Raw genomic sequence first — 25768 nt, 5'->3', positions numbered from 1 at the left:
AGACATTGCATGGGGTTGCAATATCTGTCTCAGTGATAATGATAATGAATTGAGGGAAGAGCTGAGCTGCTTTCACCCAGTAGTGAGTTTTGAAGTCATGAACGTGTCGGGGTCTCTAGGTTGTTGACTTTCTAGTCTCATTCTCCACATATGTCAGTGACCTGTTTCAGAGGTCAGCACCTATCTGCTATTCCCGCATCTCCTTTAGAGCCAATCACCCAGGCCAGGGAGAGGCCATAGAGCCAGAGTGGTGTCAGTCACCGTGTTTGGCAGAGACTTCCCATCACTGAGAATCAGGGAGGATCCGGATGGGTCAGAGCTGGAATACCTGGAGCTCATAAAACTGAGAATTCCAGACATTGACTGTGCAGCCTCCACTCAGAGAGTCTGACTAATTCTAAAATCCCCAGTCTTCATCTCTTTCAGAGTCCCTTGTTTTAGCCCACAGAGTGAAATTTGTAGGAATCTGGGGTTCTCCCCACCTGGTCTGACTCCCAGAAATATGGTTATTCCAAATGCATGAAAATTCTGTAATTCATCATTGAATATTTTCTCCATGTAATTTATGCTATTTGTATGTAAGGATATTTAATAGATGAGAATCGTTAGCGTTTTTAGCTCACTGATACCCTCATGTGGTCAGAATAAGCAATTATCCTCATAAAAGAAAAATATAGAAAATGTTACCCTTTCAATTAGTGAACAAGAAAGTATAGTAGCTACATGTAGTAAATGATGTCATTTAAATACCTTCCCTTTCATCAGATACGAAGGATTGCAGCCATGTTCTGCACAAACTTCATGACAAATATGGCATTTAATGTCATAGAAAGGCTCATTTTTCAAGGCAATGTTTTAGAATAAAACTCCCCTCTACCCCTGTCAACACTAACTGAAAAATATTTCAGAAAAAGGATAAAATTTTCCAAAGCACTTCAGTGACTCCGGACCCTAACTTTCCTTTTCAAAAGTATTATAGGCTCTTAGGACCCTAAGTCTCGCTGAAAATGGGACTTCAGCTTCTAAAAGCCTAACTCGCTTTTGAAAGGACTTGGGAGCTTTTTATAATTTTACCCCAATTGAACAATCTGGTTTCCAAACTGAGTTGATTCATGTGAACACAAGATTGAACTGATGTCTCTTCTGGATGTAAAGCATGTGCAAGTTGCAATCATATAACAGTCATTAGGTCTCAATAACACCTAACTCTAGAAGTAAATTTGAGCAACTAAGCTTTTTTTGTGCTAAACTTTCTTGAGCAGTATAGTATTTTACAGCTGCAGCAAATTAATGGAAATAATAAATGAGTTGAATAAAAATAAAAGTATTAACCCACTTAAAGGGTGAATAACTTACTATAGAGTCGCTTATGCACAACTGATGAGAGGAAGGAAAAAAGAATGCTCCAAGATTGCCTGAAAATTATGGAGAACTGAGTAAGCAACTACAACTTATCTGCCCTCAGACTACAGAAGAGGAAAGGGGGACATCTCAGGGGATGAAGGAAAAGACACTGCCATTAAAAAACCAAAACAAAACAAAAAAAACTTTCCAGGATCCTTTTCCTTCAGACATATAAATAATACTGTGAACTTAATGTTGCTTTGGATTTACTCCAAAGTAATTAAGTGTAACTCCCTTGAATTGCATTGTAAGGGGAGATATGATTGCTCTTTATAAATATATCAGAGGGATAAATACCGGAGAGGGAGAGGGATTATTTAAGCTCAGTAACAATGTGGACACAAGAACAAATGATTATAAACTGGTCATTGGGAAGTTTAGACTTGAAATTAGACAAAGGTTTCTAACCATCAGAGGAGTGAAGTTTTGGAATAGCCTTCCAAGGGAAGTAGTGGGGGCAAAAGACCTATGTGGCTTTAAGATTAAACTCGATAAGTTTATGGAGGAGATGGTATGATGGGATAACATGATTTTGGCAATTAAATGATCTTTAAATATTCATGGTAAATAGGCCCAATGGCCTGTGATGGGATGTTAGATGGGGTGGGATCTGAGTTACTACAGAGAATTCTTTCCTGGGTATCTGGCTGGTGAATCTTGCCCATATGCTCAGGGTTCAGCTGATTGCCATATTTGGGGTCGGGAAGGAATTTTCCTCCAGGGCAGATTGGAAGAGGCCCTGGAGGTTTTTCGCCTTCCTCTGTAGCATGGGGCATGGGTCACTTGCTGGAGGATTCTCTGCTCCTTGAAGTCTTTAAACCATGATTTGAGGACTTCAATAGCTCAGACATCGGTGAGAGGTTTATCGCAGGAGTGGGTGGGTGAGATTCTGTGGCCTGCATTGTGCAGGAGGTCAGACTAGATGATCATAATGGTCCCTTCTGACCTTAATATCTTTGAATCTATGAAACTATGTGCAAAAGTGTTGCCCGTCTGAGGATCTCAAAGTGCTTTACAACATTAATAAATATACCATCACAGCACCCTGGTGAATTAGCTACCAAGCCCATTTTACAGATGAGGATACCGAGGCATGCACTACTTAAATGACTGACCCCTGGCTCCAACTGAGGTTGCCAGGGATGCTGCCACGGAGTGGGGATCTTGCCAGACCCCTGGGTCTTGGCTCTAGCTTGGGCTCCAGCCACTCGCAGGCTTCCTGCGGAGCTGAGAAGCCTGAAACACTAGCAGGTTTCCAATGGAAACCAGCCTGTGTTGCAGTGAAAGTTTTGTCAAATCTGTAATAGATTTAGTGAAACATTTTACTACAAGGAATTGGCATTTTTCAATGAAACTGTTTCACCTGAAAATTCCCAACGAGCTCTACTGGGAACACAAGACTCAAGACCCCTAAAATTAATCTTCCCTCCTCAATGTGCGATGAAGTTAAGGCTTTGCTGCTTCTCTCAGCTGATCCACCATTAGTCTATGAAAATTCTCATTTTAGTTCCCCCTCCCCTCACTTTTTTCTCCCATTTCCCCCGCATGGTTTGAACGATTGCTATTTACAATTACGAGGCTTAGATATTGTTTCTGAATTCTAAAACTTTTGTTTTCGTGACTCTGAAGACTAGGCCTCTTTAAGGCTATGTGTACAGTACGAGCTAAGGGTTTGATTTCTCCTGCTCATGTTCACATAACCACACTAGCTCTCATCGAACTAGCATGACTATAAATAGCAGCATGGCCGCGGTAGTACCGGTAGCGGCAGTGGAGGCATGGCTGAGCTGTGCTGAGTAAAAGCTACAAGAATTTCATTTTTTTCTGGGAGGTTGCAGTAAATTTATATCTTCGGACCTGTTACCGGTAACATAGATTAATTCAACCAGTCCTTGGGGTGCATATTTCAGTGGTCTGCGTGCACTGTGCTGCATATTTTAGTGCAAAATGTGAAGATTAAAGAATGAAAAGGAGAGTCTCTATTAGCGATCACAATTTCTAATGTATTTTAAATGTTATACAATTGATGGCTTATTATTCACTTGCAGCTAAATCTTGCACCATGTATGCAAAAGGGTCCTAAAGGCAGGGAAAAAAGTGCTTTAGTTTTGGTGGGCTGAGGGCAAGATGGGGAGGATGAAGGGAGCCTTCAAGTGTTCCATGCACCTAATGGGTAGAGGACTTGGGGAAGGAGCTGGTGGACCACTACTGCATCTCAGAATCAAACAACCCTGTATAGGGGAATGGTGGGAGAGGAGAACAGGAGGTTTAGGGGCTACTGCAGCTGTGAGGCTCCTCTTTGTGGTGATTGGAGGGCATGCTATCAAACCCTGCAGTGCGCAGCACATTGACCTTTAATAAACTAGGAGTTAACTCTTGCAAGGAAAAACAGATGCATATTTATTTTTCATGTAACTATCTCTATCTCCTACAAATTTTAATGTTCCTTTAAAAACATCAGTCCAAACTAAGGTGGGCCTACAAACACTATTATATCCTAATCACAACTGTCTGGTTATTTCATGGCATTGCTACAGTTCTCTGAGATGTGAAGAGTATCATATAAGGATAAAGTACTAACTTTTCCAGTTCCCTGGGTAAGGGCACAGCCAGATTCATGTTTTGCAGGAACACTGGTTGAGTGTCACATTAATAAAGTGCCAGCTGGCCAGAGCTGAGGCCAAAAAGACCATAACCCTCCGTGATGTTTCTCTTTACTGAAAACAAATAAGTAGAACAATCAACAACTGTTCTTGAGAGGTATGAGTCCACTTAGAGGAGTGGTGGTTGGCACAAAGCACCTTGTCTTGGTGTACAGCTGGATGATCAATAGTCTTCTGTGATGTCCAATTTGATGGGAGTGTGAAGATCAAGATTTCTTCATAAAGTTGGCTGACAAACGTTTTAATGTCTCTACAGAGTAGAGTAGTGGGGGGTCGGACATTCACCTGGTTTGGCCTCTCTGCCATGGGCGGTAAGAGAGACCTGAGGGAGGGTTGTGGCTGCTCTGTGCTTTATGCCCTCCAACAGAAACTGCTTTTCAAAAGACTATGATCTTGTGTACATGATATGCATGTGCACCTACAATGGGATGCACACTGACACATACTTCAAGAAAAACTACTCTACTCTCCAACTACTACTGTTTTTAAAGGAAAGAGCTCTGGTATGGAACAGAGCAGCTCACTTCTGCAACCACTCGTGGTGCCCAGAGCACAGAAACTGCCTTGAATCTAATGGACAAGTTTTCATGGTGGTATTGTCTAGATTGAGACTGTGAGAATTTGGCGACATTTCACAATGGATCACTTAGCACCACAGCCACAAAGAGGAAAATACCATGGAAACATTAGAGTGCATTGGCCGGAGGTCTTCAGTAAGCCACCAGTGGCAGCATGGTTTTGGATTTTGGGGGTGTGCAATGTGTGGGAAATTTTGTACACATCTTTTGTAATTTTTTAACCCAAGCACTTTATTTGCACTTGTATTCACCAGGGACTGATGTTTCAGATGTTTTATTTAGGCTTCTAAAAGCATTAACATTTTGACTATAATTTTCTACACATGGAATTCTGACCCTGAGTCTCAGTAAAGCAAGTTTCGTGTTCTAGTTTTGGCACCAATTTGCAATAGTAAAATGTGAAGAGTACTGACCATAGGGAATGTTGCTAGATGGCAACTTATCAGAAATGAGTAATTTATTTTAATTCTGTATTTGGAGATGGAAAGCTAGCTCTGAATGTTTCAGGTATATAAAGTACCTGATGTATAATCACATTATTAAACTTTGCACACCTTCTAAAATGTATCTCAAAGCTTGTTTTTATATAAATACTGTGGTGTGAGTGGAAGAACCCTCAATTCTGAATGTATTGGAAACTAGATGGGACATAAGATTCAACAATGTGCTGTAGGAGACAACCAAGCACCGGGAGAATTTAATAGGACTTAGAATCACAGAATATCAGGGTTGGAGGGGACCTCAGGAGGTCATCTAGTCCAACCCCCTACTCAAATTAAATCATCCCAGCCAGGGCTTTGTCAAGCCTGACCTTAAAAACCTCTAAGGAAGGAGATTCCACCACCTCCCTAGGTAACCCGTTCCAGTGATTCACTATGCTTCTAGTGAAAAAGTTTTTCCTAATATCCAACCTAAACCTCCCCCACTGCAACTTGAGACCATTACTCCTCCTTCTGTCATCTGATGCCACTGAGAACAGTCTAGATCCATCCTCTTTGGAACCCCCTTTCAGGTAGTTGAAAGCAGCTATCAAATCCCCCCTCATTCTTCTCTTCTGCAGAATAAATAATCCCAGTTCCCTCAGCCTCACCTCATAAGTCACGTGCTCCAGCTCCATAATAATTTTTGTTGCCCTCCGCTGGACTCTTTCCAATTTTTCCACATCCTTCTTTTAGTTTTGGGGCCCAAAACTGGACACAGTACTCCAGATGAGGCCTCACCAATGCTGAATAGAGGGGAATGATCTGCTGGCAATGCTCCTGCTTATACAGCCCAAAATGCCGTTAGCCTTCTTGGCAACAAGGGCACACTGTTGACTCGTATCCAGCTTCTTGTCCACTGTAACCCCTAGATCCTTTTGTGCAGAACTGCTGCCTAGCCACTCGGTCCCTAGTCTGTAGCGGTGCAGGGGATTCTTCCGTCCTAAGTGCAGGACTCTGCACTTGTCCTTTTTGAACCTCATCAGATTTCTTTTGGCCCAATCCTCTAATTTATCTAGGTCCCTCTATATCCTATGACTACCCTCCAGCATATGTACCACTCTTCCCAGTTTAGTCTCATATGCAAACTTGCTGAGGGTGCACTCCATGCTATTCTCCAGATCGCTAATGAAGATATTGAACAAAATCAGCCCCAGGACCGACCCCTGGGGCACTCCACTTGATACTGGCTGCCAACTAGACATGGAGCCATTGATCACTACCCGTTGAGCCCGACGATCTAGCCAGCTTTCTATCCACCTTATAGTCCATTCATCCAGCCCATACTTCTTTAACTTGCTGGCAAGAATACTGTGGGAGACCATATCAAAAGCTTTGCTAAAGTCAAGGAATAACACGTCCACTGCTTTCCCCTCATCCATAGAGCCAGAGTCTTTTCTATCTCTAATTTCTAGGTCTGCCCTCTAATAGGCACCAACTAAATTTACTGAGGATTCTGTGTACATTGCCCTAAAACATTTAGGGTAAGTTTTTTTTCTTTTAAAAATGAGTGCCTAAAGGAAAGCTTCTAAGCCCATACTTAGGCACCTCATAAAGTGGCCAGATTTTCAAAAGTGCTGGACTCCCAGAACATCTAGTAACTCCATTGACATAAATGGGTGTCCAGCGCTTTTGAAAATCTGAACACTTTACTGGTTGCCTAAATATGATCTTAGAAGCCTAACTTCAGACACCCAGATGTAAACATTTTGGCATACTATATAAAACCCCCAACACACACAGAGTCCAAACATTTTATGAAATAGGGAAAATTTATGATTACATTTTAACATGTAATTTTACTTTTAGAAACTATTTTTTGTAGCCTCACGGTTTCAGCAGTTTGAACACTGTTGAGTGTGTATACAATACAAAACAAATATTGACTGATTTGAAGGCTAACAAAAGATTACACCACTGGATCCCAATTGATGAATACAAAGGCGAAATGGAACAGTTGTGTTTTTGCCTAAAACCTATCCATATTTGTTTAGCCTTGTGGACTGCTGTAGCTAAAGAAAGTTCGGAGGAAGTCCTTGTTGACATTTTATTTAAATACTGTTTGCTTTCCATTTGTTTGGCCGCTTATGTGCATACTGCCTGTTTCTGAGGTTTAATGCCTGCTTGCGGAAACCAAAGCACAAGTCCAGAAGCTAAAACTAAAACTGGTTTGGAGGCCTGTTCTCAGCTATCAGAACATACTTCCTATTAGAGACTTCAAACCATTTTGCTTCAAAGGACAGAAGCCTAGCAGACATGTTGTGTTGTTCGGTGGAGGGGTCAGAAATGTCTCATTAAATACCCAGGAAAAGTCCAACAACTTGAACAAATGTGATCTGCAAGACACTTTTGATTCTTCAAATGTGCGTATTAAGCAATATTTTGATGCAGCTTTTTTAGCAGAGCAGCTTGTCAGTATCTCCTGAGGCCAAGGTTAAATTCACATTTCTTATTTCTTGTTTACTTTCAGATAGGGTAATAATTTTTACTTTTGATAGGGGATAACTTGAGAACATATTTATGCATTGCAATATCATCCCTTAGCTTATGAAAATAAATGCCATGTATAAAACAAAGCTATTATGTCTATGTCCATTAAAAGGCTAACCGCATATGGAAAAAGGGCCTTCTCACTTCCCCACACCAGGTAAACTTATATTTCACAATGTGCACATATTGCGTGCCAACATTTTTAAAAAAAGATATGTTAAATGCTAAACGATAAATTATTTACTTGCTGCTCTATAAAATGCTGTGTGCTGAAAATAATGCATTTTGCAGCAAGTTTGATTTGTAATCAAAATCCTGACCTTTTAAAAAAAAGTAATATAAAGTTGAAAAACGTGCAGAAATGAATATGGTCTGAATTTGCAGACCAAAATGTAGGGTTTCTTCTCAGCCTTTCAGTTCAAATCAATGTTATATAATTTTAAAATCTGACAGTGCCCTGATAGGAGACGTACCTCCTGCATTGTCAGAAGGAAGAAGTAGATGTGCTAACAGGATTTTTCTAACTTTTAGAATCTTATAGCCAACAAAAAAGTGGCAATGTGTCTTGTAGTTAGGAAGATTTGATGTCAAGAGAACTAAATTCTATGACTAATTTGCCATTAAATTACTCTGTGAGCTTGGGAAAATCCTGTAGCCTTTCTGTAATAATTATTACTCAATGTTGTAATATGCTTTGACATTTTCAGATGAAGTATACTTCGCAAGCACAAAGTAGATTTTTTTTAAATATTCAGCTGAGTTGACTGAAATTATAGTAATTCGATGAGACTGAATCAAAAGAGAGCTACAGAACAAACTAATTAAAGCCAGTAATCCTGACACTGTTCTTCCAAGATAAGAACAGTGATATTTTGTTATTAACCACATCAACGAAAAACAACGAGGAGTCTGGTGGCACCTTAAAGACTAACACATTTATTTGTTATAAATAAATCTGTTAGTCTTTAAGGTGCCACTGGACTCCGCGTTGTTTTTATGGGCACAGACTAACACGGCTACCCCTCTGATACTTGGTACACATCAACCAAAATACTCTCGTTAAAACCGACTACATTTGGCCATTAGATGGCACTAGCACTACTTTACTGACAATGGAAATGTCTGGCATTGGTAAAGCAATAAATAACAACACAAATGTTGGTACTGAAAGAGTGTTTTCTTTTCTCATGACTTTTATGAAAGGCATTTGCTCCAGTAACAAGAATATGTTAGTGGTTGCACAAATTTCTATAAATACAGAACATTTTGTGGAATGGGAGTTGGGGGTAGGAAGAGAGAGTGAAAGGAGAATTATACTTTCTGCCTACTAAATCCAATTTATACTTTGGGCTACTGGATCTCTTGAAAATAATGTGGAAAGATTTAATTTAGAAAAGATTAAATCTACTGTCACATTTGAAAGTGCTGGAAAAGGGGTTATATAGATTGATGAAAACTGAAATAATTATAATTACATATAAAGATTACAATTCCTTTTTGTGCAAAGAGACAAAAAGGGAGTAACATATTTATGGCCACATGGGGCTATATAGAGATTGATATACTGCACAGCATGGCTACTTGGAAATTTATGGCAAAAGCTGGAATAGAACTCAAATCCTTCTGAACCTCATGTCCTACTGATTCAAGTATAGGAAAACCTCTTTTAACTGTTTACAGTATACAGATTATGAGACAGTTGAATAGTGCTGATTCTGTCCATTATATTGCTGCAGTGCACATACACACTAGCTGATACATGTATATGTATTTTGTGTGTGCGCACGCATGCCTATACACACACAGTACTCACAGATATTTATATATTTTTTTACTTACATGTTGTATATTGTCATTATCTACAAATCTATTCAGCAATGGAATTTTTGAGACACTTACAATTTGGCCCAATCTGCCTAAATTCTCATGGGGACAGCAAAAGACACCACTCTCGAAACTGGACCGTTCTCCTGCAACGTTTCAAGTTCCTTTTCGAAAGTATGGAGGTGGTACAGCGCTTAAAACAATTCCCAATAATTTCTTTGATTGGTGGAAAAATACCTATTTTGGAAATAGCTGAAATATTTTCACTGAAACTTTCAAAAAAAATCTATCATGAGGCAGAAGGCAAGCTTGGAAAATTTCAGCCCAAATGGTTAAAGTCTAGTAAAAATGCAAACTGAAAACAGGAGGATTTCCTGGAAATGTTAGGCAACTGTAACAACAGGCATTTCTACCAGAACGTAAGAACAGCCATATTGAGTCAGACCAGTCGTCCATCTGGCCCAGCATCCTGTCTTCTAACAGTGGCCAGAGCCAGATGCTTCAAAGGGAACGAACAGAAAAGGGCAACTTCGAGTGCACTATCCCGTTGTCCAATCCCAGCTTTTGGTAGTTGGAGGTTTAGGATACCTGGACCATGGGGTTGTATCCCTGTCCATTTCAGCTAATAGTCATTGATGGACCTATCCTACATGAACTTATCTAATTCTTTTTTTAATCCAGTTATACCTTTGACCTTCAGAACATCTCCTGGCAACGTGTTCCACAGGTTGACTGCACTGTGTGAAGAAGTACTTCCTTTTGTTTGTTTTAATCCTGCTGCCTACTATCAGTTCCACCTATAATAAGCTCTTAAAAGACCACATGATTTTTCTGCAAAAAGATCTATTTGATTTTTGTTGCTGGTCTAGGTCTAATTCTACTTCATGATACTTTTCATCACAATTTATTTTTTAAACAACCTAGAAACTTCAACTCACTGGCAATGTTTTGTTAATATTTTTAACTTGAGATTTTTAAAGTCCTACCTGCACAGGTCTACCATCCTCTTGTCCAATCATGTTTCTCCAGTCCTGCAGAGAGCGCTGTAGGCTGTCAAGTCCTGTCTCCCAAAGCCTGACACTGCCTCCCATATCCACTGTAACCAAACCTACTTTGCCCAGTGGCGCCAACAGAACGTCTGTGTCCGAGATCTTTGACAGCCATGATGTATATGGTGAGAGAGACACTGATCTGAAAAATAAAGCCAAATATGGTTTATCTAACAGTCACAATTGACACTAGAGAGAATATTTCTGTAGCCATGGTGCCAATTTTAAAAAATACCCTTGAGCAAGATCACAGAAAGCTGTATAGTAGTGAATATGATCCATCGACAATCCAAGTGAGATCAAGACTGGACCTGGTAGTCCCACTATATTACCCAAAGCACACCACATACTCAAACTAGATAGGGTGGAAAGATGTTTGCATAATACTGATAGCTGAATAAAAGATAGCTAAGACAAATGTAGCTGTATAAGTACCCTCTCTCTACAATCTATTTTAAGGAGATCAGTCCTCTTGTTAGAGAGAACAAGGGGGGATGAAATAACCAGGTCAAACAGGAAGCAAGCAACACAGAAAATCTGGAAAATAGCTAAGTTGAGCAGAAATCCAAAAGAGCATTTGTATCCTGACTGTTATAACCTCTAAGAATGACCTTCATTCAGGTGCCAGCAGCAAAGTTATTAGTGATCCCAAACTTATCATGCTGGGAATTACAGGAAGGCTCAGAGAAGAGAAATAAAAGATATGATAAAATTATGATTATAAAAATATTTGGCAAGGGAAAACAGAAAAGTACAAAATAAATGGGAAAGAACACAATAGTAACTTTGGAAAATAACTTGAAATAATACGGAAAATTTCTCTAAGACCTGGTTTACACACTAAGTGGCACCGATTTAATTAAAGGTGTGAAGTTAAAATGATTTAAGCCTTGTCTACATGGCAAGTTACTGCGAGGGAAACCAGGGTGTGAATCTACAGCATACCCGCTTGCTGCACAGTAACTTACGATGTAGACACAGCTACGGTGCACTGAAGTCTTAGAGTACGGCTTGGCTTACTACTACTTGAAATCGTAGTACACCAAGCCAAACTCCAGGACTTTCAGTGCACTGTACCTGTGTCTGCATGGGAAGCTACTGTGCAGCAAGCTGGTATGCTGTAGATTCACACTGTGGCTTGCCATGTAGATAAGGCCTAAATTGATCTGGTGCAACTTAAGGTTATATAGGTTTAAGAATCCCTTAAATCAGTTCATCTTAAATCAGTTTGTAATCATCTTAAACTGAACTGATTTAAAGACTCTTAAATCCCACACTAGGAGAGGTTGTATCAGTTTAACTAAATAGGTTTCTATCCAATTTAATTTGCATGTAGACTGTATGCAGACAAGGTTTATCATCTAAATAATGTGAAATTAAATTAGTACAGCTAAATAACATGATGGTGGGACTAGTTTCATGCCACAAAACTGTCTGCATTACCACACGCAGTAGTTAGCACCATGTATCATGATCTTAACCCAGAAGGAAAACTCTGAAACCTTGATTCAAAAAAGCATCCTTAGGTGGGTAAGAATGCAAGCATGGGCTTACGACGCAATGAAATGAATGTTAAGGCTGAAAGAGATATCAGTGGAGCCCTGTTAATACCCAGAAACAATATTACTTTTCTTTAAAGACATTCTAAATTTCTTAAAACATACAAAAATTACAAAGAGTGGAAATGAATAATTTGGGGATCCAGTCTGTTTTTTACTACTGTATTATCCTGCATTGTTCACCATCATCCCACCTGATTGATCGTGCCAATCTGACCTAAACCCTTTAGTTTATTCTGTAACATAAATGTGCTGTCGGATGTATGCTATTGATTTTATGTATTGTTTATTAAATGTGTAGTAAATATTTCAAGAGGAATACAGTCCCATGTTAAGTTGTCAGAGTTCTATAATTTTTTTTATTGTGTAATGTGTTGGAGTAAACAAATATTTTCATGGACAGAATTGGAATGATTGATCTGTTTGGTGTTATGAAATGCGCTAATAATAGTGATGCAATAACGTTATGTAGTGATATGTAGGTCCTGAAAGTTTGTTATTTTAACTATTTTAAATATATGGTGTAGCAACTAACATATCTAGTTTTCTGTAGTTAGGAATGTTTTAATATATGTATATGTTTGTGTTATAGGGCATTAGAAATTAACCCTTAAAAAGGAAATGGAATTTTATAATCTATTTGGACCTTTGAACATATTTTTGAAAACTTTAACAGGCAGAATATGCTGACACAACATGTGGCATATGTAATTTCAGACAGAAAGTTACCTTTTGGGGGATGTTTTGGGAGTTTGAAAATAGGGCTTATAATGGAAAACTAGCTTCAATCTCACTTATGAAGCAACTATCACTGCTCCATAATAAGAAGCAACTCCGGAACCAAAAAGGTTCTGAATATAAGCTACCCACCCAGATTTGGAGGAAAGACCCAAACAGGACTTTCATCTGTATTACTATGAATTCATGCCTTTTAACCTATGTGCTGAGGCCCTGCAAACAATGCATTTCCCTGCCAAATGCTCTCTACAGATTGATAGGACAAAAGATCTAGCTGCAGATTTGCTCTTTGGCTGAATATATTCAGAACTTTTAGGTTATGCAAACCATGAGAAACATGGATGAACAATCATTTTTAGATAAAACTACACTGTACTACAAATAGAAATGTAGATTGCTCATTTACATAGTGGATTCCATTAAAAAAACCTACACTAAAGAATGTTAGTGATGCAAAATGAAGCATTCAAAATTCAGGAAATAATTCCAAATGTACCCTCAAAGTTCAATTGGAAGGAAGCAGAATACATTTAAAATCTGGTCTCATTCCATACATGCTCTTAAAGATCATATGGAATGAGACAGGTTTTTTTAAAATCAATATAATATTTCATTCATTTTGGTTATACACACATGTGCAGTACCAATGAAAAGCTGGGAGACTGTTATTCAAGGAAACCTTTATCATTGTGAAAAATGACAATTCATAAGCAAAGTATGCTTTTAAAATTATACTTTGCACTTGTTGAAGATGAATTTATTAACGTAGGCTGTCAGGTACTATAACGTGGAGGCCATACAATCTATCTAAGGTACTCATATGGCCTCACAATTTTTAAGGTGTTTATCATCCAACACCCCTGTGAGGCAAGAAACTGCATTTTACAGACAGGGAACTGAGGCAAAGACAGACTTAAGTGATTTTCCCAAGATCTCACAGGAAGTCTGGTGGAGCAGGAACTTGGAGCTCAGGTCCCCCTACCACCGGACTGTCTTTCCTCTCTATATTAGACCCTGGAGAGATAGAAATATGAAGACGAGAAGGGACAGATGAAAAAAGAGAAGGAAGGAAGCAAGGAAGATGAGGAGACAAAGGGTGAGACAGGGGAAGAGAGGAAATGGGGAGAGGAGAAAAAGGAGAAGAGGAAGGTGCCTCTAATATCAATTGCTAACACAAATTTCTTCCTGGGTACTAGCTAATGGATAAATACAACTTTTTAATAGAGGAGTACACCATACACAGTTGCTGAAGAGTTCTGCACATTGGAGTAAAAATTACTTTCACAACATTAAATAATCCAATAGATAATAAGGAAACAGTGTACCGAAAACCCACCCATGCGTCACATAGAAAATATAAAAGCAAGTATCTATTCTAAATAATAGAACTTAATGAACTGTATTTGTTATTCCTACAAGATGAGCTTGTTTTACTGATGGAAATCAGATACCTGGGAATAGGGATGTATTTAAGTTTCTTTGAATTAAGGTCTGTTACTTCCAGATATCCAGCTGTTTGTGGAGGAGCGATATCTGCAGATAAATACATTTGTTAAAGAAAATTACTTTAGCTACATCATTAAAAAAATATTACACTTGTATCTATCAGATTAAATTTAAACATACATTATATAGGACATAACAGAAAATGATAAACTTTCAAATTAAATGTAGGTCTATACATTGCATTTATTGAATTTTATTACTGATATAATAGTCAGCAAATTAGGAGGCCACAATAATAAAAGAGCAACGTTGTACAGTGCAGTGGATGTCAAAACAAATAAAGTCCTGGTCACAAAAATGCCCATCAGGCATTATTGCAACCTCTACCTCATTTCTTTTACCTGTCATCGAAGATAATTCATATTGTTCATCTGATTGACAGTATATTTGTGGAGCATTTCAAAACACAGTGCTTTTAAAAATCTTGAAAATCGCAAGGTACATATTAACTGTGAGGTAATTTTTTAAATTAAATCTGCTGCCTATTAATTTAATCAGGTGACCCCTGGTTTTTGTATTGCGTGAAAGGGTAAATAACACATCTCTGCTCATTTTGTCCACACCATTGATGATTTTATAGGCCTCTATCATATTGCCCCTTAGTTGTCTCTTTTCTAAGCTGAACAGCCCTAATTCTTTTAGTCTCTCCTCCTATTCAGATCATTTATGAATATATTGAACAGGACAGATCCTCTCCCCACTGTGAAAACTGACCATTTATTCCTACCCTTTGTTTCCTTCTTTTAACCAGTTATGGATCCATGAGAGGACCTTCCCTCCTATCCCATGACTCCTTACTTTGCTTAAGAGCCTTTGGTGGGTGACCTTGTCAAAGGATTCCTGAAAATCCAAGTATATATATCCTGGATCACCCTTGTCCACATATTGGTTGACCCCAGCAAGGAATTCTAATATACTGATGAGGCATGATTTCCCTTTACAAAAGCCAGACTGACTCCTTCCCAGCATATTGTGTTCATCTCTGTGTCTGATAAGTCTATTCTTTACTATAGTTTCAACCAATCTGCCCAGGTCTGAAGTTAGGCTTACCAGCTCATAATTACCAGGATCGCCTCTAGAGGTTTTTAAAAATCAGCGTCACATTAGCTATCTACCAATCATCTGGTACGCAATAAGTTACATACCACAGTTAGTAGTTCTGTAATTTCATATTTGAGTTCCTTCAGAACGCTTGGGGAATACCATCTGGTCCTTATAACTTATTAATGTTTAGCTTGTTCCAAAACTTCCTCTACTTCCTCTACACCTCAATTTGGGACAGTTCTTCAGATATGTCAACTGAAAGGATGGCTCTGGTGTGGTAATCTCTCACATCCTCTGTATTAAAGACCGATGCTCCGTTAGCATCTCAAATCGTTCAGTTGCCCTACAGATTGTTTGGCAGGCTTCCTGTTTCTGATGTACTTAGTTTTTTGCTTGTTAGATTTTGTGTCTTTTGCTAGGTGCTCTTCAAATTCTTTTTTGGCCTGCCTAATTATACTTGTACACTTGACTTGCCAGAGTTCTGTTTCTTTCTATTTTCCTCAGTACATTTGACTTTCAATTTTTAAAAGATGTCTTTTTGTTTCTAACCACCTCCTTTACTCTGTTTAGCCACGCTGGTAGTTTTTGGTCCTGTTTTTGTTTTATTTGAAGTATACATATAGTTTGAGCCTCTGTTATGGTGTTTTTAAAAAGTTTACATGCAGCTTGCAGGCATTTCACTCTTGTGACTGTTCCTAGCATCCTCATTTTCCTGCAGTTCTCCTGTTTGAAGTGAAAGGCTACTGCGGTGTGTTTCTTTGGTATTCTCCTCCTCCCCACCCCCGGGGATGTTACATTTAAATAATTTATGGTTGCTATTACCGAGCGGTTCAGCTTTCGTCACGTTATAGACCAGATCATGCTTACACTTAGGACTATACCAAGAACTACCTGTCTCCTTGTGGGTTCCAGGACTAGCGACTCCAAGAAGCAGAAATTTTATTCTGCATTCCATCCTGAGGTGACGTTCCCAGTCAATATGGGAATAGTTGAAATCCCCCATTATTACTGGGTTTTCAGTTTTTGTATCCTCTCTAATCTCCCTGGACATTCCACAATCATGTCACCATCCTGGTAAGGTGGTCAGTAGCATATGCCTACTGCTATACGCTTATTATTGAAACATGAAATTTCTATCCATAGAGAGCCTATGTAAATAAGATTTTTACTATATTTGACTCTATGCTTTCTTTCACATATAGTGCCATGCCCCCACCACTCTGACCTACTTTGTCATTGCTATATATTTTGTACCCTGGTGTTTCCACATCCTATTGATCATCATAATTCCAAAAACTTTCTCTGATGCCTATTATATCAATATCCTAATGTAATACCAGGTCCTCATCTGCACCCATATTTATTTTTAGACTTGTATTTGTATAAAAGCTTTTATAATATTTGTCAATATTTAGTTGTCTGCCTTCATGTGATGTGGTAGAAGTAAGCAGTTATTTTAAATCCATACCCAGTAAATGATAAATGCACAAGTCCATGTTTGCCCTTAAGTAGCCCTAATTTACACATCCTTGCTTTCAGATTTAATAAGTATATTACTGAAATATGACACGATCCCTTACTTATGTTTATATTTGAGGGCACAGATTTATTTGGTATTCTTTGGAGAGTTAATTATTTGCCCTTTTTTTTTTTTTTTTTTAAATATAGCTACTATCTAAGTTACCAGTTCCAATAAAATAAAGAACAACTTCTTTGTTTGCTGCTGCTGGAACAATCTTGACAAAAAGTATTGCACTGTGTTAGAATCTGGCTGAAGTATTTTAAATTCTTAATAGAAATGGAAGGCTGTGTGCCAAAACTGACCAGTTACTGGGGAGGATAGGAAAAGTAGGGCTACACACCAAATTCCAGTTATTTCAATTTGGCTGGATACTTAGAACAAATATTTTTTGTTTTTTTATTATAACAAATTGCAACAGTTGCTGAATCAGCATTCTACAGCATTTGCTCATGCATAAAGCCAAGCTTACAGTGATTTTTAATGATTGTTTTATATGCAACTTTCTTCTGTTTCACATGACAACTCAGTTTTGCAGAATAAATGGTGTGAATAAGCAACCTTCTGCTACACATACAAGCTCAAGAATGTAAGAGGCATGCATTTTATCCCTGAAATCAAAGTAGATTTCACACATCAGAATGAGTGAGTCAGCCACAATAAAAGAATATTAATCATTTGAGTGGTTTAAAAATAAAATACACTTAATAACAAAATAAAACACTAATCAATTTAAAAAGAAGTACATTACATTAAAGCAATCTGTTTTTATTAGGGAAATTATATATAAACAGGGAAATTATAAAATTAGGGAAATTATTAATAAATTGTATATAAACATTCATCCACAAAATATAATAAATAGTCAAATGTGATTTTCCTGGGAAGCAGATAAGGAAATACAATAATATCCCATTTGGCAGATGAGGAAACTGAGGTAGATACATTAAATGATTTCCCAAGGCAACATAGCAAATCAATGGAAGAAAAGCAGTTAGACTCAGGAATTGCATATGCTCAATATAATAAAAATATTTTGTTCTACTATGCCACTTTCCATCCACAGATGCGAAGGCACTTTACAAACATTTGTGGATTAAGCTTACAACACCCCGATGATGTACTGGCACAGAGAAATGAAGTGATTTGCCAAAGGCTACACAAGGAATCTGTAGCAGATTTACCTGTGCCTGAACCTCACGAACACCCCTTCTACCTTAGAGCATGTACGTGCACAGATGGCCACAGAGTCAAGTTACTGAAGACACAATTAACTCCACCAGGATTAACTCCACTAGGATACCTGTTCTGTGGGTATTCAGATGACTTAATTCCCTAATCTTACAATTTAGGATCTTTAATGTGCGCTAAATTCATTCTAGAATTGGTAAAATGCGTGCAACTCCCATCTTTCTCCCCAAATCCAGTTAGGATTTGAAATGTTTGCTTTCTGATTCTTTGAAGTACTTTATAAACATACAACATGAGTACTCTCCAATTAAAACAAAGCCTTCATCTACAGTTGATATAGTTGAAATACGATATATCTCTTACCTTTTGGATAAAGTTCTTTCAAAGGGACATCTCCAGGTGCTAAAATTCTGACTATCTGATTAGTAGCTAATAAAGTCACACAATTGATTTGTTTTGCAACTCCAGTTTTACTGCGCCTCCCATAGTAAAATGGATCAGAAGGAGAAGCATGTCTGTTGCCCAGTGACGAGTCTCTTTTCCAGCTGTACACCTCATTGGGAGACTGAGAGAGAGAGAAGGTAACTTGAGGACTTCAGTGAGCAAAGACTTGTATAAAGCACCCTTTAAACAAATGGTTTTGACAAGCTCCCATTTCAAATCAAACGTAACCATTCTGAACAATTCTCAGTTCATGCCACGACAGGTAGAAGAGTTGGCTGTCTCTGTCTTTGAGGGAGCTTCTACTGACAAGATGCGTGAGCTTCTACTAAAATAAAAACAGCCATATTGGGTCAGACCAAGGCTCTTCTTGCCCAGTACCCTGTCTCTGGCAGTGGCCTGTACCAGATCTTCAGGAAGAGTGTACAGAACAGGGAAATTATGGAGTAGTCCACCCCGTCTTCCACTCCCAGCTTCTGGCAGTCAGAGGTTTAGGGTCATTCCGAGCATGGGGCTGCGTCCCTGACCATCTTGGCTAATAGCCATTGATGGACTTATCCTCCATGAACTTATCCGGTTGTTTTATGAACACATTTATACTTTTGGCCACCATAACATCCCAAGGCAATGAGTTCCACAGGTTAGTTGTGCATTGTGTGAAAAAGTACTTCCCCTTGTTTGTATTAAACCTGCTGCCTATTAATATAATCAGGTGATCACTGGTTTTTGTATTTTGTGAAGGGGTAAATAACACTTTTCTATTCACTTTTGCCACATCATTCATGATTTTATAAACCTATATCATATCCCCCCATCATTGTCTCTTTTCTAAGATGAACAGCCCTAATCCTTTTAGTCTCCCCTCGTATGGAAACCGTTCCATACCCTTAATCATCTTTTTTTGCCCTTCTCTAAATCTCTTCCAGTTCCACTATATCCTTTTTGAGATGGGGTGACCAGAACTGGACAAAGTATTAAAGGTGTGGGCATATCATAGATTTATATAATGGCATTATGGTATTTTCTACACCTTTTCTAATAGTTCCTAACATACTGTCAGCCTTTTTGACTGCTAGTAGGCATTGAGCAGAAGCTTTCAGAGAACTATCCAAGGTGATTCCAAGATCTCTTTCTTGGATGGCAACAGCTAATTTAGAACCCATCATTGTATATGTGTAGTTGGGATTAGGTTTTCCAATGTGCATTTCTTTGCACTTAACTTTGAATTTCACCTGCCATTTTCTTCCCCACTCATCCAGTTTTATGAGATCCCTTTGTAACTCCTCAGTCTGTTTCAGACTCAACTATCTTGAATAATTTTGTAGCATCTGCACACTTTGCCATTTCATTGTTAACCCCCTTTTCCAAATCATTAATGAATATATTAAGCAGCACAATTCCCAGTACAGATCCTTGGGGGACTCCACTTGTTCACCTTTCTCCATTGTGAAAACTGACCATTTATTCCTACCCTTTGTTACCCTCTTTGAACCAGTTACTGATCCATGAGAGAACCTTCTTTCTTATCCCATCACTACTTAGTTTCCTTTGGTGAGGGACCTTGTCAATGGCTTCCCGAAAATCCAAGTACACTATATAAACTGGATCATCCTTATCCACATACTTCTTGACTCCTTCAGAGAATTCTAATAGATTGGTGAGGCCTGAATTCTCTTTAGAAAAACCATGTTGACTTTTCCCCAACAAACTGTGTTTATCTATGTATGTTCTTTATAATAGTTTCTTTCAATTCTGCTGGTGTTGAAGTTAGCCTCATCAGCTTGTAGTTGCCAGGATCTCCTGTGGAGCCCTTTTTAAAAAAATCAGCATTATGTTAGCTACCTTGCAGTCATCTGGTACAGAGGCTGATTTCAGTGATAGGATTTGACTTCCAAATTTTAAAGGATGCCGTATTGCCTCTGACGGCCTCCATAATTCTGCAGTTGGTCCTCCTACTTTAAAAAAAAATATTTGGGGTATACATTTAGTCTGAGCCTCTACTATGGTTTTTTAAATAATCTACATGTGGCTTGCAAGCATTTTACCCTTGTGACTGCTCTTTTTAATTTCCGTATAACTAACATTCACATTCTTGTGTAGTTCCCCTTATTAAAGTTAAATGTTAAGTGGGGGGTTTTCTTTTTTAACCCCCTCCCCCCCCCCCCCCCCCCCCAAAGGATGTTAAATTTAATTACATTAGGTCACTATTGCCAAGCACTTCAGCTATGGAAAGTTGCTCTTGGGCCCAATCCTGTGCTCCACTAATAATTAAATCAAGAACTTCCTCTCTCCTTGTGGGTTCCAGGACTAGCTGCTCCAAGAAGCAGTCATTAATGATGTCTAGAAATGTTATCTCTGCATCACACCCTGTCGGTGACATTTACCCAGTCAATATAAGGATAGTTGAAATCCCCCATTATTACTGTGTTTTCTGGTTTTGTAGTCTCTCTAACATCCCCTATCATTTCAGAATCACCGTCACCATGCTGGACATGTGGTCAGTAGTATACTCCTATTGCTATACTCTTATGACCCAAGAATGGAATTTCTATCCAGAGATATTCTATGGTACTGTTTGAGTCACTGAAGATTTTCACCCTATCTGACTCTGCTTGTTTTTTTTTAAATATATAGTGCCATTCTCCCACCAGTGCAATCTACTCTGTCATGCCTATATATTTTGTTCCCTGAAATTACTGTGTCCCATTGATTTTCTTCATTCCACCAAGTTTCTGTAGGGCTGTTATAGCAATATCCTCATTTAATGTCAGGCACTCTAGTCCACCCATCTTAGTATTCAGACTTCTAGCATTTGTATATAAACACTTACACATTTTGTCAATATTTAGCTGCTTGCTTTCATGTGTTATGTTTAAATGGATCTCTTTTACATTTGGCTGTTCCTCACTAAATACTACCTGTACTTTACCAACTTTTGTTCTATCCTCTATACTAGGATATCGAGTTCCCCCTATAATAAATTCATCCCTCACAGATATCTCCGTCCGAACCATGTCAGCATTCCCCCAACCCTTAGTTTAAAATCTCCTCTGCAACCTTTTTATTTGTGCGTGCCAGCAGTCTGCTTCCATTTTGGTTTAGGTGGAGCCCATCCCTTCTGTATAGGCTACTCTTTCACCAAAAGATACCCCCAGGTTCTAATAACCTAAATTCCTCCTCCCTACACCATCGTCTCATCCACACATTTAGATTCTGCAGTCCTGCCTGTCTATGGCCCTATGCAGGGAACTGGGAGCATTTCAGAGAATACTACCGTGGAGGTCCTGGACTTTATTCTCTTACCTAGCAGCCTAAGTTTGGCCTCCAGAACCTCTCTACTGCCTTTTCCTATGTCACTACCTATAAGGCTATCTTGATGTCTCGTGAGATCTGCTACCTTCACACCTGGCAGGCAATTCACCATACAGTTCTCTAGGTCATCACAAACCTATCTATGTTTCTAATAATCCAATCACCCACCATTATTATCTGTCTCTTCCTAATAACTGGGGTCCCTGTCCCCAGAGGGATATCCTCAGTATAAGAGGATATCATGACATCATCTGGAAGGTGGGTCCCAACTATGAGATCGTTTCCTTCTGCTCCAGCTTGATGCCCTGAGACTTTCACCCTCCTCAACAGCACAGGGGCTGTTGGACAGGAAGTGGGACCACTCTAACTCTACTATGTCCCGAACAGTCTCTTCTATGTACCTCTCTGTCTCTCTATGCTCCTCCAGTTCAGCCACTGTGGCCTCAAGAGCCTGATCCCTGTCTCTGACGGCTGTGAGTTGCTTGCACTGCACGCCTACATATGCTACCTGCCCACGACAAGCAAGAGGCCAAAAGCACACAAGTCTTGTTTAGGAGAGGTCAGGCTGCTGTGGACATCAGAGTTGACTCTCTAAAGCCTTTTTAATAAAAGCACTTCCATTATTAAAGATGATGCCACAAAAGATTTTTACGCCCTCGGGCCATTCAACTAGGAAGAGAAAAGGTTTCAACAATTTGATCTGTAACCAATCTATATAAAGGGGTTTATTTACAAACTGACAGGTTTCAGAGTAACAGCCGTGTTAGTCTGTATTCGCAAAAAGAAAAGGAGTACTTGTGGCACCTTAGAGACTAACCAATTTATTTGAGCATGAGCTTTCGTGAGCTACAGCTCACTTCATCGGATGCATACTGTGGAAATTGCAGAAGACATTATTATATACACAGACACCATGAAACAATACCTCCTCCCACCCCACTCTCCTGCTGGTAATAGCTTATCTAAAGTGATCATCAAGATGGGCCATTTCCAGCACAAATCCAGGTTTTCTCACCCTCCGCCCCCCCACAGACAAACTCACTCTCTTGCTGGTGATAGCCCATTGCTATCACTATTACCAGCAAGAGAGTGAGTTTGTCTGTGGGGGGGCGGAGGGTGAGAAAACCTGGATTTGTGCTGGAAATGGCCCATCTTGATGATCACTTTAGATAAGCTATTACCAGCAGGAGAGTGGGGTGGGAGGAGGTATTGTTTCATGGTGTCTGTGTATATAATAATGTCTTCTGCAATTTCCACAGTATGCATCCGATGAAGTGAGCTGTAGCTCACGAAAGCTCATGCTCAAATAAATTGGTTAGTCTCTACGGTGCCACAAGTACTCCTTTTCTATTTACAAACTGTTTCCCCAACCATGCGATACTGGCAAAAGCCATTAGGTCTGCATTACGTATAAAACTACTTAATGTCTATTTCCCAACATTCAAGAACATAGTTAAAACAAATGTATAATATACACATGGAAAACAAAGCTAGTCTAATTATATAGTATTTTAAATATAAATCAGATCAAACTGAAATACTATCCTGTAAAAGTATAGAGGGAGGTTTACCTGCTATTTTCCTAATCTATTTTAGATTTCAGAATACTAGCTAGCTTTTTTCTAATGCCAGCTAATGGTTTCATTCTCTTATTTATCCTGACATATTATATGACCAGAAAAACATTAGACTAATAGTCCTTATAGTCATGTATCCTGTCTCTGATCTTGGCAAGTATGAGTTGCTTCATAAAATGTACTAAAACCCCATGTTGGAAAGCTATTCAGTAATACTGACTAACATTTCTTTCTAATCCAAGGGAGGTAGTGGTTGTCTTATGCAATGAAACATCAGGCCTAGCCAGTGTAACTGTGGCTGATATTGTAATTATTCTTAGAAACGTCTTGTTTCAATTTTAGTAAGCTCTGTACCTTCAAGTGCTATGGCAGTGAGTTCAAGGGGTTAACATTGTTATGTGCTATGTCAAAAAGTATTTCCTTTTATCAATTGTAAATCTGATGACTTTTAATTCCAACATGTGTCCCCTTGTCCTTTTATTATTAGATAGCAAACAGAATTATCCTAAAAACCTTCTTAATACCAAATATACCCCTGTCATGTCCCTCTTGTTCATCTTCATTCTGTGCAACATCCCTAATTGATATACTCTCCCCCCATATGCCTCACCCACAACTATTTCACATTTGGGGACAATATATACCTTCAGGTCAGCAGCACTGCTATGGGTACCCGCATGGCCCCACAGTATAACAACATTTTTATGGCTGACTTAGAACAATGCTTCCTTAGCTCTAGTCCCCTAACACCGCTACTCTAGTTGCGCTACATTGATGACATCTTCATCATCTGGACCCATGGAAAAGAAGCCCTTGAGGAATTCCACCATGATTTCAACAATTTCCATCCCACCATCAACCTCAGCCTAGACCAATCCACACAAGCGGTCCATTTCCTGGACACTACTGTGCTAATAAGCGATGGTCACATAACCACCACCCTATACCGGAAACCTACTGACCGCTGTACTGACCTACATGCCTCCAGCTTCCATCCACGACACACCACACGATCCATTATCTACAGCCAAGCTCTAAGATACAATCGCATTTGCTCCAATCCCTCAGACAGAGACAAACACCTAAAAGATCTCTATCAAGCATTCTTAAAACTACAATACCCACCTGCTGAAGAGAAAAAACAGATTGACAGAGCCAGAAGAGTACCCAGAAGTCACCTACTACAGGACAGGCCCAACAGAAACAGGCCCAAAAGAAAATAACAGAACGCCACTAGCTGTCACCTTCAGCCCCCAACTAAAACCTCTCCAGCGCATCATCAAAGATTTACAACCTATCCTGAAAAATGATCCCTCACTCTCATAGATCTTGGGAGACAGACCAGTCCTCGCTTACAGACAGCCCCCAAACCTGAAGCAAATACTCACCAGCAACCACACCACACAACAAAAACACTAACCCAGGAACCTATCCTTGCAACAAAACCCGATGCCAGCTCTGCCCACATATTTATTCAAGTGACACCATCATAGGACCTAATCACATTAGCCATGCCATCAGGTGCTCGTTCACCTGCACATCTACCGATGTGATATCTGCCACCATGTGCCAGCAATGCCCCTCTGCCATGTACATTGGCCAAACCGGACAGTCTCTACACAGAAGAATAAATGGACACAAATCTGACATCAGGAATCATAACATTGAAAAACCGGTAGGAGAACACTTCAACCTCTGTGGCCACTCAGTAAAAGATTTAAGGGTGGCAATTTTGCAACAGAAAAGCTTCAAAAACAGACTCCAATGAGAAATTGCTGAGCTTGAATTAACATGCAAACTAGATACCATTAAGTTGGATTTGAATGGAGACTGGGAGTGGCTGGGTCATTACACATTGTGACGAAGTTCCTCCTCTACCTTGGTGGGGCTTGCGCTTATTGGCGGATTTGCTCACCTTGGAGCTTCACAGCAGCCCTCAGTTTGGCTGTTTTCATGAACCCACAGTCCAGGTCAACTCCTCGTGTGTCTGACCAGGAGTTGGGAGGTTTGGGGGGAACCCTGGCCCGCCCTATACTCCGGGTTCCAGCCCAGGGCCCTGTGGAATGCAGCTGTTTAGAGTGCCTCCTGGAACAGCTGTGCAACAGCTACAACTCTCTGGGCTACTTCCCCATGGCCTACTCCCAACACCTTCTTTATCCTCACCATAGGACCTTCCTCCTGGTGTCTGATAATGCTTGTACACCTCAGTCCTCCAACAGCCTGCGTTCTCACTCTCAGCTCCTAGCACCTCTTGCTCCCAGCTCCTTACATGTGCACCACAAACTGAAGTGAGCTCCTTTTTAAACCCAGATGCCCTGATTAGCCTGCCTTAATTGATTCTAGCATCTTCTTGATTGGCTGCAGGTGTTCTAATTAGCCTGTCTGTCTTAATTG

At 39.4% G+C, this 25768-nt stretch overlaps 1 protein-coding gene across 3 annotated transcripts in view; it reads right to left on the bottom strand.

Annotated features, from left to right (window-relative positions):
- The window catches only part of VWA8 (von Willebrand factor A domain containing 8), a 283177-nt gene that overhangs the window by 53887 nt on the left and 203522 nt on the right, over positions 1–25768 (bottom strand). For all 3 annotated transcript variants that reach the window (XM_037894686.2, XM_043533390.1, XM_007061314.4), the window contains exons 35-37: positions 18408–18609; positions 14236–14317; positions 10425–10629 (exon numbers count right to left, since the gene is read on the bottom strand). In XM_037894686.2, the coding sequence (XP_037750614.1) occupies positions 10425–10629; positions 14236–14317; positions 18408–18609 (489 nt within the window). The remainder of the gene's footprint in view (positions 1–10424; positions 10630–14235; positions 14318–18407; positions 18610–25768) is intronic.

Source organism: Chelonia mydas, chromosome 1 (assembly GCF_015237465.2).
Source record: "Chelonia mydas isolate rCheMyd1 chromosome 1, rCheMyd1.pri.v2, whole genome shotgun sequence".
NCBI classification, from domain to species: domain Eukaryota; kingdom Metazoa; phylum Chordata; order Testudines; family Cheloniidae; genus Chelonia; species Chelonia mydas.
This window is presented reverse-complemented; position numbering and strand designations above follow the sequence as displayed.